The 21,622-nt window shown below is 35.3% G+C and overlaps 1 protein-coding gene across 1 annotated transcript in view; it reads left to right on the top strand.

Moving 5' to 3' along the window:
• The window catches only part of CPB2 (carboxypeptidase B2), a 56,538-nt gene that overhangs the window by 32,304 nt on the left and 2,612 nt on the right, over positions 1-21,622 (top strand). The window contains exons 6-10 of the mRNA XM_033104167.1: positions 1,537-1,644; positions 10,857-10,967; positions 13,394-13,487; positions 17,998-18,200; positions 20,153-20,240. Coding sequence (XP_032960058.1) covers positions 1,537-1,644; positions 10,857-10,967; positions 13,394-13,487; positions 17,998-18,200; positions 20,153-20,240 — 604 coding nt within the window. The remainder of the gene's footprint in view (positions 1-1,536; positions 1,645-10,856; positions 10,968-13,393; positions 13,488-17,997; positions 18,201-20,152; positions 20,241-21,622) is intronic.

Below are 21,622 nucleotides of genomic sequence, written 5' to 3' on the forward strand. Positions count from 1 at the left end.
GGCTAAATGGTGGCTAAGAAAACAAGACCCTTACATAAGCTGCCTACAAGAGACTCACTTCAGATTGAAAGACACACACAGACTGAAGGTAAAGGAATGGAAAATGATATTTCATGAAAATGGAAAAAAAAATACTGGAGTAGCAATACTTATACTGGACAAAACAGACTTTAAAACAAAGGCTATAACAAGAGACAAAGAAGGACCCAGTAATCCCACTTCTGGGTATTTACCCAAAGTGTTACTTCGAGGGGACGAATGCATCCATATGTTCATTGCAGCATTGTTTACAATATCCAAGATGTAGAGGCAGCCTGGGTGTCCATCAATAGATGAATGCATAAAGAGGAGGTGATATCTATATACAATGGAATATTGCTCGGCCATAGAAAGAAATGGGTTCTTGCCATCTGTGGCTGCATGAGTGGACCAAGAGGGTATTGTGCTAAGTGAAGTATATCAGACAGAGAAAGACAAATGCAATGTGATTTCACTTATATGTGGAATCTAAATAACAAAATAAACAAACAAAACATAAACATACCCATAGATACAGAGAACAGTTTAACAGTTGCCAGAATGGAGAGGGCTTGTGGGGGTCGGTAAAAAAGGGGAAGGGAGTAAGAAGTACAAATTGGTAGTTAAAAAATACTGATGGGTGTGTAGAGTATAGCATAAGGAACATAATCAATAATATTGTAATAACTATGTATGGTGTCAGATGGGTACAAGATTTATCAGGGTGATAGATGGGAGGGGGTTTAGGGACAGAGTTGTGAAGTGTGAAGGGATTAAGAAGTAGAAATTGGTAGTTACAAAATTTTCATGGAGATGTAAAGTAAAGCATAGGGAATATGGTCAATAATATGGTAATAACTATGTATCATGCCAGGTGGGTACTTGACTAGTCAGGGGGAAAACTTCTTAAGTTATATTAATGTCTAACCACTATGCTGTATACCTGAAATTAATACAAGATAATATTGAAAGTCAACTGTAATTGAAAATTTTTTAAAGGTGGGGAAAGATAAAGGGGAATAAGAGGTTGAAATTTCCAGGTATAAAACAAATAAGTCATGGGGATGTAATGTACAGCATGGGGAATATAGTCAATAATATTGTGATCGTGTGGTACAGTTTCAGGTGATTGCTGGACTTATCATGGTGATCACTTCTTTGTATGAATGTATAAATGTTGAATAACAATGTTGTACACTTGAAACTAGTATAATATTGTATGTTAACTATATCATAATAAAAATATTTAAAAAATAAATGTTGGGGAATAAAAAGAGCTTTAAATCAAGAGTCCTGGCTTCGAAACTTAATCCAATTTTCACCAGCTATGGGATCTTAGCTAGTTATTTCATCTCTTCACCTTTAATCCCACCTGCTTTTAATTTCCCTCGAGAATTCTCAAAGGAATACAGAAAATAATGTATATTTCAGAGATTTGTTAAAAGGATTAAATATAACCCCTAAATAAATGTGTTATCCTGAGACTTCTTGTTTCTTTTTTTGGTTTTCTTTTGGCAGGTTTCTAGAAAGGAAAAAACAGCCAAAAATGCTGTGTGGATTGACTGTGGAATTCATGCCAGAGAATGGATCTCTCCTGCTTTCTGCTTGTGGTTCATTGGCTATGCAGTAAGTAGTGTATTCTCATTCTCTTAAACCAGTTTCTCATTATGTGGCCTAAGACCACTTGTGTCAGTATCAGCTGGGGTGTTTATTAAATGCCTTTTTCCATTCACATCCTAGAATTCCTGACTTAAAAATCTCTGGAAGTGAGGCTTAAAAATCTACAAACTTTTGCAAGCTTCCACAAATTTTCACAAGCTTCCCAGGTCATTTTTATGCATATTAAATTTGAGAACCATAACATCGAGCATTTAAATCACACTAGATTGATGGCCTTTTCCTTCCTTCATTTTTAGTTGGGGCTAAACACTGGAAAATAATTAAGAAATGTAAACAACTGTAATATTTTTGCAAGTAGAAGACAGAACTGAAGCAATTACTAAATTGAATCCCAATTAAATGTTTTCTTGTTTTAAACAGAAAAGATTGATAAATTTAATGATATTCAAGAATTTTTGTTCATCAAAAGACACCATTAAGAGAGTAAAAAATGTGAACTCTAGGGGAGGAAGAGTTATTTGCTTTACAAATAACTTATAAGTAACTAGTACCAGAATTTTTTTAAAAAAGCCTCCAAATAGGAATGAAAAAAAGATATCCTCCAAATCAATTTAAAAAAATCAGCTAGCCATAGGAAGAAACAGGAAAAACTAGAATAGGTGCACTATAAATTAGAAAAATCTACATAATCAGTAAATATATAATAAACTTTTGCTCATACACATCAGAATAACCCCAAGAAAGTTCATAGTAATGATTCACATTAAAAAAAACCCTGTAATTAATGAATATATTAACTGTGGCATACTCATACAATGGAATGAATGTTATACAGCAACAAAAATGAATAAACTACTACTGTATATAACAACATGAGTGAAGCTCACAAACATAATAATGAGCAAAAGAAATAAGTTACATAATGATACATAGAGAGTGATTCCACTTATGTGTATATCAAAATCAGGCAAAACTAAACTATATTGTTTGCAGATGTATCAATTCGTGGTAAAAATATAAAAACAAAGCAAAGAGATAATTATTTAAGTTATTTATTTCCAAAACACTCATGCCAGATACAGTTTTAAGTGCGCTTACAAATAATAACTCACATTTTCATCATCATCATCATTTTTACCTCTACGGGCTGTATCATTACGACTGGAAAGAGTGATATGGGAACCTTCTTAGATGCAATTTGGAGTATTTATTCACTCATGCATATTATTTTTTAAATTATTTCTTTCTTTCTTTTCAGTTACAGTTGACATTCAATATTATTTTATATTAGTTTCAGGTGTACAGCATAGTGGTTAGACACTTATATAATTTATGCAGTGATTCCCCCATTAGTCTAGCACCCAACTGAAACAATACATACAGCAGATGCCAAAAAAATGTATACACATTTTAAGAAAGGAAAACTGTATTAAAATTGTAATACTCAATATATACCAATAACAAAAAATGAATACAAGTCACTTTTGTCTCCTTCAATTACAAAAGGTGCTCAAAGTGGTTATCGTCAGCGTCCAAAACTTCTAATTACGGCAAACTACTGCTTGAGCAACATTGACCGAAGTGTCCACTTGTATACATTTTTGGGGCACCCCCAGTAGTTGCAACATTATTTATTATATTCTCTGTGCTGTACTTTATACCCCCATGACTATTTTTTAATTTTATTTTTATTTATTTTTATTTTTTTATTAGTTTCAGTTACACAAAGCAATGTAATAGTTGGACATTTTACACCCCTCACAAAGTGACAAACCCCAGTCTGCTACTCCTCTAACATCCTATACAGCTGTTACAATACCACTGACTATCTTCACTATGCTGTACTCCACATCGTATATAGATAGATAGATAGATAGATAGATAGATAGATAGATAGATAGATAGATATGTATTTATATACATATATATTTAATTATAGTTGACATTCAATATTATTCTACTTCAGCTTCAGATGTATATTGATCAGGCATTTACACAGTCTATGAAGGATCCCCCTGATAAGTCTAGTGCCCATCTGGCACTCTTCATAATCTTTACAACATTGTTGATTAAATTCCCCATACTGTGACTATATTATGACTACTAATTTGCACTTTCTAATCCTTTCACCTTCTGTCCCATTCCCACCTCATGACTATTTTTTAACTACCAATTTGTATTTCTTAATCCTTTTACCTTTTTCACCCAGCTCCCCAAACCCCCTCACCTCTGGCACCTATCTCTTTGTTCTCTGTATCTGTGAGTCTGTTTTACTTGTTTATTTTGTTCTTTAGATTCCACATATAAGTGAGATCATATGGTATTTGTGTTTCTCATTCTGACTTATTTCACTTAGCATAATACCCTCTAGGTCCATCCATGTTGTCACAAATGGTAAGATTTCATTCTTTTTTAAGGCCAAGTAATATTCCATTCTGCCTATGTACCACATCTTTATTGAATTGTCTATTGATGGGTGCTTGGGTTGCTTTCAAATCTTAGTTATTATAAATAGTGTTGTAATGAACATAAGGGTGCATACGTTTTCAAATTAGTGTTTTGGATTCTTTGGGTAAATACCCAGAAGTGGAATTTCTGGGTCATAAAGTAGTTTTATTTATTTTTTATTTTTTTGGAGGAAGCTCCATACTGTTTTCCATAGTGGCTGCACCAGTTTGCAATCCTATGAACAATTTACCCTTTTCTCTCCATCCTCACGATCACCAGTTGTTTGTTGATTTATTGGTGATAGCCATCCTGACTGGTATGAGGGGATGTCTCATTGCGACTTTTATTTGCATTTCTCTGATGCTTAATGATGTTGAGCATCTTTTCATATGTCTATAGGCTACGTATAAGTCCTCTTTAGAAAAACAGCTACTCAGGTCCTCTGCCCATTTTTTAATTGGATTGTTTGGTTTTTTGGTGTTGACTTGTTGTGAGTTCTTTATAAATTTTGGATATTAACCCCTTATCAAATGTATCATTGGCAAATATCTTCTCCCATTCAGTAGCTTGTCTTTTCGTTTTCTTTTGCTGTGCAAAAACTTTATAGTTTGATATAGTCACATTTGTTTCTTCTTCTTTTTTTCCTTTGCTTAAGGAGATAGATCAGAAAAAATATCACTAAGAGCAACGTCAGAGAGTTTACTGCCTATATTTTCTTCTGGGAGATTTATGGTTTGGGGCCTTACATTTAAGCATTTGATCCATTTTGAGTTTCTTCTTGTGTATGGAGTAAGAAGGTGATCCAGTTTCATATTTTTGTGTATATCTGTCCAGTTTTCCCAACACCATTTATTAAAGAGACTGTCTTTACCCCATTGTATGTTCTTGCCTTCTTTATCACAGATGAAATGACCATATAAGTGTGAGACTATTTGGGCGCTCTCTGTGCTGTTCTCTTTTTATGCCAATACCATGCTCTTTTGTATTATAATATAGTTTGATATCAGGTAGTATGATACCTCCAATTTTGTTATTTTTTCTCAAGATTGCTGTGCCTATTTGGGGTCTTTTGTGGTTCCATATAAATTTTAGAATTATTTGTTCTAGTTCCGTGAAAAATGCCATTGGTATTTTAATAGGGATTGCACTGAATACCAGGTCTGATAATTGAGCTCTTTTTCTAGGATGAGTTCACAAGCTTAATGTCCAACTTCATATATGCATTGATTTGGGTGTTATGGACATTTTAAGGATGTTAATTCTTCCTACCCTTGAGCATAGTATATGCTTCCATTTATTTGTATCTTCTTCAATTTCTTTCTTCAGTGTCTTATAGTTTTCTGAGTGCAGGTATTACCTCTTTGGTTAAATTTATCTCTAGGTTTTTGGGTTTGTTTGTTGTTGTTTTTTTTTTTTTTGATGCAATTGTAAGTGGGATTGTTTTCTTAACTTCTCTTTCTAACAGTTCATTATTGGTATAAAGAATGCAACCAATGTCTGAATATTAATTTTGTATCCTGCTGCTTTACTGAATTCATTTATCAGTTCAAATAGTTATCATTGTCAGACTTTGTATATTCATCAGGGATATAAACCTATAGTTTTCTTTTTTTGTAATGTTTTTGTTTGGTTTTGGAATCAGGGTAATGCTGGCCTCATAAAATGAGCTTGGGAGCGTTCCCTCCTCTTGAATGTTTTGGACTAGTTTGAGAAGTATCAGTGTTAATTTTTCTTTGAAAGTTTGGTAAAATTCACCTGTGAAGCTGTCCAGTCCAGGACTTTTGTTTGTTGGGAGTATTTTTTATTACTGATTATTCAATGTTATTAGTAATTATCTTCTGATTCAGATCTTCTGTTTCTTCTTTTTTCAGTCTTGGAAAGTTTTATGTTTATAGGAATTTATCCATTTCTCCCAGATTGTCCAATTTGTTGGCATATAATTATTTGTGGTATTTTCTTATATTCCTTTGTATTTCTGTGGTGTCAGTTGTCACTTCTCTTTTTTTGTTTCTTATTTTATTTATTCAGGTCCTCCTTCCTTTTGTCTTGATGAGTCTGCTTAAAGTTTTATCCATTTGGGTAATCTTTTTTGAAGAACAAGCTCTTGGTTTCATTGATCTTCTACATTGTGTTTTTAGATTCTATTTCATTTATTTCTGCTCTGATATTTATTATTTCCTTCTTTCTACTCACTTTGGGCTTTGTTTGCTCTTCTTTTTCTAGTTCCTTTAAGTGTAAGGTTTGATTGCTTCTTTGAGATTTTTCATGAGGTAGGCCTGTATTGCTATGAATTTCCTTCTTAGGACTGCTTTTGCTGTGTCCCATAGATTTGGAGTCATTGAGTTTTCGTTTTCATTTGTCTGAAGGTATGTTTTGATTTCATTTTTGTCCCATTCGTTATTTAGTAACATGTTAATTAGCCTCTATGTGTTTGTGTTTTTCAGTTTTGTTTTGTTTTTCTTGTAATTGATTTCTAGTTTCATACCATTGTGGTCAAAGAAGATCCTTGATATGAGTTCAATCTTCTTAAATTTATTAAGACTTTTTTTGTGGCCTAACATGTGGCCACACATGTTAGATTTTCCTATCTTGGAAAATCTTCCATATGCATTTAAAAACCAATGTATATTCTACTGCTTTGGAGTGAAATGCTCTAAAAATATCAATTAAATCCATCTGGTCTAGTGTGTCATTTAAGGCTGCTGTTTTCTTGTTGATTTTCTGTCTGGTAGATCTGTCCATTGGTGTCAATGGAATGTTAAAGCCCTCAGACCCCTGAGAGTTGTCCAAGAAAGAGCGCAGTACAGGTGGAGCTGGCTGTTCCTCAAGAAATTGCCTCTGGCATTGCAAGAATTGGGTGGAGCAGGGTACCAGGGAACCACCAGGATGGAGGGAGAGGTACTCACAAGGCCAGTGCAGATTCAAATTTAACTGTGTGTGGGAAGGCTCTGCACAGGAAAGACGGCGCCCACCTGCCGGCTGCACAAGAGGAAGATTTTACACAGTGAAAATGGCTACTGTCCCTCCAGTACTCACCCTTAAGCCACACAAATTTGTCTCTCCCCATATGTCTCTGATGCCTCCTGAGTCACTGTCCCTCTTTGCTGGACCCCAGGGTGAGTGCCTGTGAGCTAGTGAGTCGGTGTGCACACCCTTTAGAAGGATGTCTGGGTTTCCCACAGCCTTCTGTCCCACCCAGATGGTTAGAATATCCACCGTTTTTCACAGCCAGATGTCATGGTGGCTCCTTTTCCTGCAACCAGGCTTGAGACCCCAAGGTAAGGCTGGGGTCCCTCACTCCTCTGGGGAGTGGGATCCTCCATGGCAGAGATATCCCTCGCAATTCTAAGTGGTCACAGCAGGTGTTCAGCTGGCCTGTCAGCATCTCTGCCCTTCCTTCCAGTCTCAATATGGCTTCTTCTTCATATCCTTAGCTATAAAACTTCTGTTTAGCTAGACTTCAGATGGTTCTCCAGGTTGATTGTTTTATAATTAGTTGTATTTTAATGTGGTCCTGGGTGGAGGCAAGAACAGCATTTATGTGTGTTGTCACCTTGGATCCTTCCTCCCTAATTTCTTTTTCTTTTGATTTGAATTATTCAGACATTTTTTTTTTGCCATATTCTTCCCATGGAAACTGAGCATAAAGTATAACATTACAGGGAAGATTATATTTTCCCATATGTCATAGTAGGGAATTTTTTCCCCAAAGAAGGCCTTGGCATTAAAAAAATCCATATATAAGACAAAAAGTATGTCATAAAAGTAACTATAAGCCTCTATAATAACTGAAAACAGTAAAAATTGTCATTCAGATCCCATAAAATGGGGCTATATGTCCTCTACACTCTTTTATGCAAAGAGCCATTGCCACTGGACAAATAACTTAAAATATGCGTCCTTTTGAATAATGGTTATTATTGTCTCTGTATTCACAGATGCACATGTACACAAAATTGATGAGTTAGAAAATTAAAAGATTGCCACTTAGATTGGTCTGTCTTAACAAGTGAGGTACATCAAAGGTAAAAATATTTCTGCCTTTTCTGGGTCTTGTCAAATATGACATTTGTACCTACCTTCATTCGACTTATCCTCTTCATCACTGATGGGAGCTGAAGAATCCCTGAGCCTGATGTAAAGTTGCCAACCACCATTGGTACTGCTTTGACCAAATGAGGATAATTCCCTCTGATCAGACCCTTAATGCAGCCCAGTCATTTCATGATCTGGAACCTTTCCCCAAGCTGAGTAGTTTTATTCATTTTAGGTAACGAATGAAGCAGCAGCTAGTGGAAAGGGAAAGGTGCAAAGCATTTTTATTCCATAACTGAACCTGGAAAGGGCCAGAAAGAAATTTCAATTTATATTAGCTCTAATTCATATTGGTGAAGTTGTCCTTAATTGCTGTCCTTCCAAAATTTGCAACTCTGACCTTCTATTACACGTGCTCTCCTCTACCCCACTCACGTGTTGAATCTTTATAAGATTAAATTATGTATTCCACAAATATTTATAAATTGCCTAAAATGTTCCAGCCCCTGGACATACATGGAAAACAAGATATAGTTCAAGAAACTTACCGTCAAATATTTTGCCCCAACAATGTGAGCCTGCTTTTCTTTTTATGCCCATGTAAACATAGTCAATGAGCTCTTTTTAATGGACATTTAAGCTCTATCCTTGCCTGCCTAAAACTACTCTAGATCATCTGACTTTCATGATTCAAACAATTGTAGGAGGAAAAATAAAATAATTAGCTTTAAAATTTTTGTGTGGGTAGATTTTATATTTAGAAAATAAAGTACCCAAAGATGAATTGAAGTCTTAGCTTTTAAGTCTGTATAAAGAAAACCTACATTACTCCTGTGTTTCTCCTTTATTCTCCCATAACTACCACACTCACAACATATCTGATACCAGATACGTGAGAATTTCCCCACACCAAGCAATTCTGTGACACCAGCTGCCTGTCCTACAATTTAACTCAATTCTGACACTGTTTACCTGGAGATAGCATTAGATCCCACAAACCTCCCCCTACCCCTCACTGCTCTTCAGATACTAATAGAAAGTCCAGGTTTTTACCTGTGCTTCTGACAAATCAGCTATAAATTGAAGCTTCCCACGACTCCCTCCTTGGGTTAAATTAATTTACTAGAGCAGCTCACAGAACTCAGAGAAACAGTTTACTTAATATTTACCAGTTTATTGTAAAAAGATATGACAAAGGACACAAATGAACAGCCAGATGCGCGAAATGCATAAGGCAAGTTATGTGGGAAGGGGTACAGAGCTTCCATGTCCTCTCAGGGCGCACCACTCTCCCAGCACTTCCATGTGTGCAACAACCCAGAAACACCCTGAACCCCACTGTACCTTTGTAATTTTTTTTTTAAATGTTCATCATTGAGGCATGATGGATCAATTTCCAGTCCCTCTCCTCTTCTTGAAGGATAGGGGATGGGGCTGAAAATTCCAAGCTTCTAATCTTGGTCTTTCTCTTGACTAGTCCTCATCCAGCAGCCCACCTCATTAGAACAAAACATACTGTTATTACCCAGGAAATTTCAAAGGATAGGAAGTCTTTATCTGATAATGAATACTATGTTATTACTGAACAAGACATCAACATAAATTTACAAATTTGTAGCATAAAATTATGTTTAACTAGTTGCTCAGATACTTAAGATAGTTTCTTTTATTCTATAAATTTGTTTCCTTCTCATTAAGCTTTCCTTTCTCACCCATAGTAGATTTAAAAATAACTTGTACTTTTGCTTTCCTTTCTCCCATATTTCATAAGTGGTTATTATAAAGAATTTTAATATGACTCATGATTGTTTTAGGGAAATATGGATATAATATTTTAAATATTTAAAGAGAAGATGGTATAAGTTTTTACTATAGTTAAGTTAGAATTTAAAAGACTTTTTTCTTTTGTCAATAATAAAAAACATTTCTTAAAGTTTTTTGAGTAAAGTTTAAAGCAACAAATAATTGTAAATTAATCTACAAATTAAAATGTAGCAATGTTGCCACAGTAAAGATTTTATACCAAAGCTTAGTCCTAGATGAAATGGTTTAACCAGCTGAAATTTATCTTTGTGGTTCTCCTGCCTTTATATTTGGTTATTTTGGGGTGAACTTCTCAGTCATCAGAATGAGGATGTTATTAATCATGTTGAAATATGTGACCCTAAGGTAGGTGTGAGTCTACAGCAGAGAAGAGCAGTGTCATAGGCCAGTATCTAGGAAAAGCTACCACTGATCTTGAAGCCAAATGATCTGATGCTTGGAAAACATACTCTATTGCAGCAAAAAATTTAACTCTACAAGTTATAAAGACAATGTTGAAACTATCACTAGTCCTGTCTGGGTTAGTTTAAGCTGTGATTGATGTGGATTATTGAAAAAGGAGTGGACCTATATCAAGGTTTTTTTCTTAAATCTTTGTGGGCTTTATGAATTTAATAAAGAATTCTTTTTGTTTCTTAAAGGAAATTGTAGAAAATGTACAGTTCGGTTTTCAGCCTCCATTAAATAGGAAGACCATTTGCCCCATTTCCAAGGTTTTACCACCACTTGGCAGCTTAGTACCCTAAATTCAGTCTTCCCAGAAATTGATAGTCTTCCTGAAAGTTACATTTGCAAATCTAAACATGTCAAGTGAGTTTTTTAAAAAGAAAAATGCATGAAAGAAACAGACTTAGTTTAGAAATTTAGAAGAATTTAAGAGATATATTAAATGTACTTTATTTAATTTGTAGGTAACTCAATTCAATGGGGAAGAAAATCTGCATACCTATCTTCTGAAGTACATGGATTTCTATGTTATGCCGGTAGTTAATGTGGATGGTTATGACTACACATGGAAAACGGTAGGTGAAGGCAAAGAAAAGTAAACATGCCCACTTTGGGGATACACGATACACAGGCTGAATTATTCATAGAATCCTGAATCTTGGAACGTGATTCTATTATGAAAAAAATTTTTAATTTTCATTATGGAATAGTTCAAACAAATATGAGTGAGAATAACTGTAAACTCTGATGTACCCATCAAACAGCTTCAAAAATAAATAATCAACTCATAGCCAATCTTTTTTTATCTATATGCCCTACCTACTTCTATCTTACCCCTATTATTTTGAAGCAAATCTCAGACATCATATCATTTCATCAATTTATAAAATCATAAATTGCAAGACTTATAACAGCATTCAAATTGAACTTCTAACTGATATGTGAATTTAAACCTTACTACCCTTTCACTCAGTCATGAGCTTAAGTATGAGTATCCTGGTCAATTTCATCTATACTGGAAACTGTTATCTATGGTTTTTTTAGTCCATCAACATCATGAGTCATGTAAAATTACTTAAGCAATATGAAGTACAGTTCTTTCTAATTTAATGAGGGGAACATAAAAACATTACTGAGCGTATATAAGTTCAGAAAAACCTACTTGCGTAGCACAAGCAAACACTAAGGAGAATAATTGCAGCGATTAGAAACATATTGGATTATGCAGTAATTGTTTCATGTAGGATGTAATTTATGCAGAAGAGATAGGAATGGCAGAGATTAATGAAAAAGTCATCTCGGATGAGAGGAATACTGTGACTAAAAGCTTGCAGGTGGGGGTGAGCAAATCATAAACTAAGTAAATGAGAAATACTTAACGTAGTACATAACATGAATTTGGTGTTCAATAAATGGTCACATTTGTAGATTAATATTATAATAAATGTATGCCTGCACTTGAATCTTAATGGAATTCAGCCACCCGTTAGGTGTTCCTGCTTTCCAGCTGGTCTTTGTGTCTTAATTCTGCCAATTAGTCCCTGCAATTTGAGAACCTAATTTCTCTAGGGCATTTGTCACTTCCAAACCACAGGCCAGGGGTTGGAAGCAGACTGGGAGGCTTGGCAGGATTGGTGACAGCAGGGGAAAAGAGTGCCATATCACCCCAAACTTAGAACTTAAAGTCTGCAAGACTATTTAAATGATAAAATTTCCAAGTTTACCCTCAAGAATTCACTGGAGAATTTGCTTTATGTTTACAAAACAGAGTCAAATCAGTACAATCAAAGGATCCCTCTGGCTAAAGGTGTCTTCACATCTCTATCCCTTGTAGCTTTTTAAAAATTAAATTTATTAGGGTGACATTGGTTAATAAAATTATATAGGTTTCAAGTGTACAATTCTGTAATACATCATCTATATATTACATTGTGTGCTCACCACCCATAGTCAGTTCTTCTTCCGTCACCATATATTTGACCCCCTTTACCCTCTTCTGCCTCCGCATCTCTCTGTTTACCCTCGTAACCACCAAACTGTTGTCTGTGTCTATGAGTTTTGGCTTGTTTGTTTGTTGCTTTCAGTTTTATATCCCACACACGAGGTGGGACAATTAAGTTTGCGAACTTTCCACCGTGTTAATTGTCTAATCTATGGTTTGTGACTTTTTCTGTCTGAATTATTTCGCTTAGCATGATAATCTCAAGATCCATCCATGTTGCCACAAATGGCAGTATTTTATCTTTACTTATAGCTGAATAATATTCCATTGTATATATGTACCACATCTTCTTTATCCAATCATCTACCAAAGGACATTCTGTTTCTATGTCTTGGCCAACTGTAGCATTTAGAGAGTATTGAATTCAATCTGAAGAGATCATTGACACTCATGACTCAACAATACTGTATTATAATCATCAAACTTGAGAAGAGACTAAATCTTAATTATTCCCACCACAAAAAAGAAATGATAACTATGTGATCTGATAGAGGTGCTAACTATCACTACAATGGCAATCATATTACAATATACAAATATTATACATGTTGTACACCTTAAATTTGTGAAATGTTAGATATCAAATATATTTCAGTTTAAAAAAAACTCATAACTCAGTTTTATTTTGAGTTGAAACACAAAGTTATTTTACTTTTCTTAGAAGGAATTAAAAATGACAATGCATAAAATGAAAGGAAACAAGATTAACAAGATGGCCAATAAGCAGCGTAGCAAAACCAAGTGAAAACTTTCTTCGTTTAGGTCGAAATTGATCAAATATTATGATTTTGTTCGGTTGAAAATGAAACAGAGTGAACATGATTGAGACCTGGATAGAAACTAGAACTACGCAAAAGGAACGCTGTGAAGACAGTGACAGGATGAAGTGATGGGGTTGCAGGAGAAAAACACAACTCTAGACACTTAGGCTTTAAAAGTCGTGTCTTTCCTTAAACCATAAGCATGACCACCCTAGTTATCTGTATTTTGTTTATTTAGAATCGAATGTGGAGAAAGAACCGTTCTTTTCATGAAAACAGTCCTTGCATTGGAACAGACCTGAACAGGAACTTTGCTACCAAACACTGGTGTGGTAGGTTGTTTGCTTTATTTCTGGCAATGTCTCTTCACTAAAAAGGTGATATTCATAAAGAAAGGTCCATTAATTCAAGCTAATTAGAGGGGAGGCTTGTCTGCTTCAGGAAATAATTTAAATAATAAATATTTTAGATAAATGTAATGCTGTGAATATTGACTAGAGTCAGCAAATCACCTGAGCCTCTCCTCCCTGCTGTGTCCTCATCTTAAAAAGAAGGAAGCTGGACCAGTTCTCTAAGGTCCCTTATAGCTTCTGAAATTCTATTTTTCTAAAATAATAAGGAAGTGGCTGTTAAATTTCCTGCTTTAATAATCAAATAGTTTTTATCCTTAGGATAGCAGAGACCAGGGTTGGGTGGGTACCTCCCATTTTTAATTGCGTAGGTAAATGTTTACTTCTATAGTGTTTGAAAACATTTTCTTCTGTGATCACTATTCACTTTCTTAACAAGACGTTCTTTCTTCCATGAATATCGTAAAGATAAACTTATGTCTAGCACAGTGGGAGTTTATCATTCCTTGATCTGAATGAGTTAAGGCACCCAGTGAATACTGATTTAGACATTCAGGAACATTGTCTGCTCTCAGGGAGGTAGGTGTTAATGTACCCTCCACCCTTCTATTATATTTCATTATCACCACATTTAAAAAACAGCTACAAAACAAAACGATGCTGAACAATAAGCTTGAATCATCTATATTTTTGGAAGAGAAAGCATGAGGCTCCTTCGGGACTATAAGCTATTGTAACCACAGAAACGCCCTCTTCTTTCCATTCCTTTGCCCCTACACAATCGTATGTACATGATCTTATGTATTTTCTTTTTTTAAAAAAAAGGTGAAAATTCATGATTTTGAACATTTTATCATTATCCCACAGCACATATGAAAACCCCTCAAAGGAGTACTTACCTCATTTTCTTATTTCCTTCCCCTTGCAAGGTAGAAATTCCAGGGCAAGGACGGATATTCATAACGTAGAACAGTGCCTAACACCTGGAGGGTTCTCTGAAATGTTCATTCGATGAACATGTGAATAAATTTCGTTGTTCTAAGAGAGCTAGAGATGTAGTCAGTAAGGAGAGGAAAGAGCAGTTAATCCTGCCTCGGGCTCAAGGGAATCACACAGTGGTTTCTCCATAAGAGCTGTCCTTACTATTGTCCAATACAAGTGCCTGCTGAGACCCAAAGACTGCCTCAGCAGTGACAACTGGGCAGGGAGTCAGAGAAGCAGCAGCTCATGTAAAATAGACCTAAATAATTAGGGCTGACAGTTACTAAATACTGACCAGTTTAGATAGTTCATCTCCCAGATTTCATTACCTACATATGATGGATGGAGAATGCAGACTTTAAAAGATGAAGCCCCTTGTTTTAGAGCACAGAGCTAGAAAGTGGTAGAGATGGGATATAAGCTAGGCTGACTGACTCCAAATTTATTGAAATTCTTCTGAAATGCCTGACAATCACTCATCAGTTATAAATTCCCTTTCAGAACTTTTAATTTTATCTTCAGGTTCTTTTTGTGCTATATTTTACATAATATTTTTCACGGTGAATCCAGTGTTACATAATTTGAGGAGCCAAATAGCCAAAATATATTCTATTATTGGCCACAAGAAATACCTCAGGCCCCTTGTAGGCACGGTGCTGTTTTACTACATATCACAAGAGTTAAAAACAGAAATAGAAGCAGCAAGCATATAGAGAAGAAAGAGTTCCTGATAAAACAAAAAGTAATTGTAAGGACTCTTTTTTGCCAGGTGCCCCAGCATCTCTTCAGTAGTAGGTATGTAAGTAAGCCAGTGAGAAAGAAAACTTAAATTTTATCTTTTCCTTGTCCCTTCAAGTAAAATGTGCCTTTATAATACCATGTTTCCCCGAAAATAAGACCTCACCGGAAAATAAGCCCTAGCATGATTTTTCAGGATGACATCCCCTGAACATAAGCCCTAATGCATCTTTTGGAGCAAAAATTAATATAAGACCCAGTCTTATTTTCGGGGAAACACGGTACTTTGTATAAGATCTATTAGAGCACCTCACTTGTTAATAGGAAGTTATATATCAAGCCTATATATTTATTTTACATTCATTTTACCCTTCTTCTGTATTAAAATTGTGTGTGTGTGTGGGTGTGGATGTGTGTGTAGAAGATGGGAATGGAGTTGAGGGTGTTTTAGTTGGCTAGGGCTGCCACAACAAAATACCACAGACTGGGTGGTTTAACCAAGAGAAGTTTATTTCTTGCAGTTCTGGAGACTGGAAGTCCATGAACAAGGTGTCAGAGGGTGGGTTTCTCTCAAGGCCTCTCTCCTTGCCTTGCAGATGGCCACCTTCTCATGATATCTTTACATGGCCTTTTCTCTGTGTTACATAAGTATCTGGTGTGTCCCTCTTGGCTTTGACTCTCTAGAATGAGAGTCACAGAATGAGAATCTGAAGGCTGCATTCTCCACTACAGTAACCACTAGCCACAGGTGGCTATTGAGCATTTGAAATGTGACTTGTTTGAATTGAGATGTGCAGTAATTGTAAAATACACACCAGATTTTGAAGTTTTAGTGTGAAAAAGTAACATAAAATATCTCATAAAAAATTTTTATTTGCTTACATTTGAAATGATGGTTTGTACATATTGGGTTAAATAAGCTATATTATTAAAATTAATTTTGCTTGTTTCTTTTTTTACAGTGGATACTTGAAAAGTTAAAATAAGTAACTTACATTATATTTCTAATGAACATCTCTGGTCTGAGGATTCATATTAGGACAGTACCTCTCCCTTCAACTCTTTCAAGTCCTCTCCCACTTCTATCCCCAATGTATAATATTTATTCTCTCTCTCATATATATATATATATATATATATATATATATATATATATATATGTATTCAAAGTCAGGAGTATTCAAAGTTGACTGAACTTTCAAAAATGGTTCATCTAATCACATTATTGGTTAAAAATTAAAACAAATAAATACTTGGAAAGGCCTTGGATGTTCAGCACAACATTTCCTTGTGGGGAAAAAATGTTTCATAAACACTCAGGTTGTTTCTGTTTCTGTTGTTTCTGTTGCAAACAGGAAGAAAGCAGAGCAAGCGTAAGTAAGAAAGGCAGGCTCTGTAAGATAAATGGAGTGGCCCAAGTAATCCAAGGACAGGATGCAGCTGGGACTCAGAAACAGACTGGAACTGGGCCTGGAGCAGGGCACGGGGCTCAGCGAATCATTTCTCTCCCCATTTTATCTCTGTGCTGCACACTGGCTTCTTTGGGCCCCAAGCCACATGATAATGATGATGAAAAACGACAATGAATTCTTAGTATATGTCAGGCACTGTGCAAAGCACTTTATATGCATTAGTTCACTGAATCCTCATTAAATTCTTATTTAATGTATAATTTTTTCCTTTTAGCAGATAAGGAAATCGAGGCATGGATAAGCTGAAAAAAATTTACGCAAGACCATATAGCTATCAAATGGCAAAGTCAAGATTAGAATCAAGAGGTTGGGTGTTTGACAATATGTCACAGAGCATGTTATTGTAAGGGATGGTTACTACCAAGAATATCCAATTTGCATCTCCTAAAATAACAGTATTTACTTCATGGGGTTGCTGTGAGGATTAAATGAGATATTGTGTGTAAATCTTAGCAGAGTTCCTGATATATATCAAGTGCTCTGTGGGTGTCAACTGGCGGTGTTATTGTTATTATCTTCTTTGTTCAAGAGAGCAGCTGGACTGAGATGAGAATCTTCGTCCTGATTTCCAGTTATCAGTGGAGGGATTCAGATTGGCAGAGCAGAAGTCAAGGACCCAATTTAGAGCTAATCAACTGTTTCCAGGAGGGAATAATTTTTTTGGTCAGAGGCGGCTCCCTGGGGCTCCACCCCTATGAATAAGCAACAGAAAGGAAAAGTATTGAGAGACAGACTACCATTCGAAGTAATCTGTGCTATAATCTTTCAAAGGAATGAATAAACATTATTCTGGCACCAAATATCCCCATCCCATTTTATTTAGTAAACCACTTTAGCAAGTAAGAAGTATACTGAAGGCAGACTTGCATATTCTGAGTTCCCAAATGATACTTTTCTTTTATGGGCTATATTGATTAGTAATTTTTAAACCACATATATCAGAAAAACCAAACTTATAATGGATTAAATAAAATGAGGTTTATTTTTCTAACATAACCAGAGGTTTGGAAGCAGGGCTAGCATTTCTGAGACTCTCTTAGCCACTTTCTCAAGGTTACAAGATGGCTGCCCTTAGGCAGCAAATGTTAGTGTCTGCTATGAGGGCATATAAATATTTTACTTCAAAAGAAACACGAACAACCTTTAGTAGACATCAGAAATATGCTCTTTACAGAGCTCTATCTAGTCCATTGTCTAAAAATGTTATACCATAGATATTAGGAGAATACACTGTAAAGGAAATCACAATTACAACCATAGGTGTATCCCCTCATAATTCTACTCTGTCAATTTCATCACAGAGAAAGGTGCATCAAGTTTCTCATGCTCAGAAATCTACTGTGGACTTTACCCTGAGTCAGAACCAGAAGTGAAGGCAATGGCTAATTTCTTGAGAAGAAATATCAACCACATAAAAGCTTACATCTCAATGCATTCATACTCCCAGAAGATAGTGTTTCCATACTCCTATAGCAGAAGCAAAACCAAAAACCATGAGGAACTGGTAAGTGCTGCTTCATTATTTTTATCATTAGCATTTCAGAAATAAAATAATGCTTAGCTCAAGAAGCAAAACTGTGGGAAAAGAATTTCTCCTCTACAGGGCAAATGAAAAGATGCTTATATTTTGGTCTAACTCCACTGAGAGGCACCCAGGTTCAGGGCTCACTGAAGGAATGTAAAGAATGGGGCCTTACCATGAGGACATGAACTGCAGTCCAGCAGATGGGCTCTCTCTAAAAAAAAAAAAAGCAAAAAGTCAAGTTCTTTGAGGGTCATGAGAGATCCATTCCACCTGGATGTGATCTACATATGAAGCCATATGAGCAATGACCAGGACAAGCGTCTCTGGAATTCTGTGTCTGCTTTCTGGTCACCAGCTCTCTATAATAGCTACCACAGATCAAATCTCAGCCTAACATTCATCGATCTGATATTAGCATCAGGAATTGTTTGCATGCCAACTTCCCTAACCCCAAAGGTGCTATTTAAAGCACCTCCAATTGCAGCAGTGAAGTAAAAGCATCTCTCTCTCTCTCTCAGAATGTACTGAACAATACAGTATAAGTAACAAAAAAGGAATGATAAAGTGCTATTGTCATCAAGGAACAGATACAATTTCAACCAGACATTGAAAGATAGGATTTCTATAGGTGGACAGGGAAGGGAAGACATCCCAAGCTAAGGAGATGGTGTTCCCCAACAGGAAGTATGTTCAGGGGACTGTGAGGGTGAGACAGTGAAGGGTGACATCATCAGAAAGTAGATGAGGTCAGCTTGTGGGACAAGGTCTGCTTGTTTGAATGTCAGAATAAATTTGCATTTTATTCAGGGGTCAATGGGGTTCCATTCAAACTTTTATTTTGAACAAAGGAATGGCACAGTATCATATCCACTGATCTTCCTCTGGGTCATTCAAGAGAGTGACAGAGAATACCATCTCACTTCAGAAAAGATTTGAGTAAGCTAGAAACAAATGTAGTGGAACAGGGGACTTACTTATTATCCTGTTCCATACCGGAGACAATACCTCTTTTATTTGATGAGTCTTTGGGAGTTATTAAACATTTTACACAAGAATAAAATAGAGTTTATGAGAAGGATGAGAAGGGAATCAGGCATGTCTTAGGTATAATATCGTTTAGAGAAGTTGGGTTGAAAGTTTGGTGATAATTTTGTGTATGGGTGGAATAATTCCAAGTTGTTTGTCTGTGAAATATAGTTATATTTCACGTTACAAAATAAGTGAATTCCTAGAAAAGGCATGTGAGAATTATTTTTTTCAAATTAAATAAAATTTTCAATGTATTGGAAGAATCTATGTTTAAAGTTACCCAACTGTGATTTCCAAAAAACATTTTTTAATGTTAATTTATTCTTCTTGATTTACCTTTTGGATAAATGCAGATTTTTCCTATATTCAGCATTTTTTCTAATTTTATTGAGATGTAATTGGTATATAACATTGTGTAAGTTTAAGTACAATGTGATAATTTTATACATGTCTATATTATGAAATGATTACCACAATAAAGTGAGTTAATACATCCATCACCACACATAATTACAATTTTTTCATTTGTGGTGAGAATATTTAACATCTATTCTTTAAGCAACTTTCAAGTATATAATACTGTTATATATAATATATATATGTGTGTATATATATATGTATATGTATGCACATATATATAATATTGTTAACTATAGTCACCATGCTGTACATTCAATCCCCAGAACTTACTCATCTTGTAACTGGAAATTTTTATCCCTTGACCAGCATTTCCCCATTTCCCACACCCACCAGCCCCTGGAAACCACCAATTCTACTTTCTATTTCTTTACACACAGAGAGTTTGATTCAGTTAATATATGATTATTTTTTTGGGGGGGGACTTCCACCTGTCCTGTTTTAAAGCTATCATTAACTGAGATTTCATATTCTATTGATTTCAGTCTCTGGTGGCCCGTGAAGCAGTCCATGCTATTGAGCGTACCAGTAAAGGTATCAGATATACACATGGCAGTGGTTCAGAAAGTTTATGTAAGTATCTCTTCTTCAGATCTTGGAGAACTGTGAGGTACTAAAGAAATCTGTGTGTTTGGTGTTTCTGTGTGAATTTAATTTTTCTAAATGGAATTTTTAAACAAGGTCACATGTAAAACAATTGGATTATAACAATGAGAAATGGAAGCATAATGAATAAGACTATATTAATAAATGAATATACTAAAAAGAAGCCAAAATTACACTTAACTAATTATGCTCATTGCTATAGAGTAGGATTATAGAACTGGCATCATGCTAGTTGAGTAAAGCAGAAATGTTCATAAAAGGTCAAAAGAATGTGTAAGATGCCACCATGTATGGTTGTGCAGGTTGAACACTATACAAATCTAGGGAACACCATTTACATTAGTTGCTTTTTAATGACAGCCTGTGCCCAAGAGTATAGCTCATTGCACACTGTAGTTGAATCCTTTTTGTTTGTATCATAGTGATGAGAACATGTATGTGGCAAACTCTTAACAAATATTTTAAATTAATTTCTGCTGGTAGTATTTATTGAGGAACTCCTTTATACCCACAGTGGGATTATAGGCAATGATTTTGCTCTTTTGAAGCTAGAGGGGGAGATGGGAGAAGAGGAACAGAACCTAAACATGTAACCCGGTGTGAGCAAACTATGACCCGCAGGCCAAATCCAGCCCATTGCTTGTTTTTGTAAAGCCTATGAGCTAAGAATGGTTTTCCATCTTTTTAAATGGTTGAAAGAAATGGCAAGACGAATAAGATTTCGTGATACTTAAAAAATATATGAAATTCAAATTTCAGTGCCCACAAATAAAGTTTTATTTGAACACAGCCATACCCATTCATTTGTGTGTTGTCTACGACAGTTTTCATGACAGTAGAATTGAGTAGTTGTGACATAGACTATGTGACCCACAAAGCCTAAAATATTTACTATCTGATCCTTTACAGATATAGCTTTCCAATCTCTGATGTAAACAATTAAGTAGCAAAAATAGTTTTTTAACAATTCTTAACAATTCCATTGATAAGATAAGAAAATAAAATAGGCTTATGGGTTTGAGAATGACTGTAGAAGAGGCTACTTAGCTAAGTGGCCTGGGTATGTCTGTCTCTGTAGATGACATTTTTGGGAGACTTACCTGGTAAGTGGTTACCAAACAAAGGTGTGGAGGTAAACCAGGTAGAGGGAATAGCATGTGAAAGGGCCTTGAGACAATATATTCAAAGTCTCAGAGTTTCCTTTAATAGTTATGGTCTACAGGGGTATAAAAACATATTCATATTAATAATCACATTTATATTATTTTCAATAAATTGCTTGAGCAACAGATGCCCTATTAGTAGAAAGTCCAGAAACAGAAATTTCATCTTCATCCTCAACAATCCCA

The sequence above is a fragment of the Rhinolophus ferrumequinum genome, chromosome 4 (assembly GCF_004115265.2).
Source record: "Rhinolophus ferrumequinum isolate MPI-CBG mRhiFer1 chromosome 4, mRhiFer1_v1.p, whole genome shotgun sequence".
NCBI classification, from domain to species: domain Eukaryota; kingdom Metazoa; phylum Chordata; class Mammalia; order Chiroptera; family Rhinolophidae; genus Rhinolophus; species Rhinolophus ferrumequinum.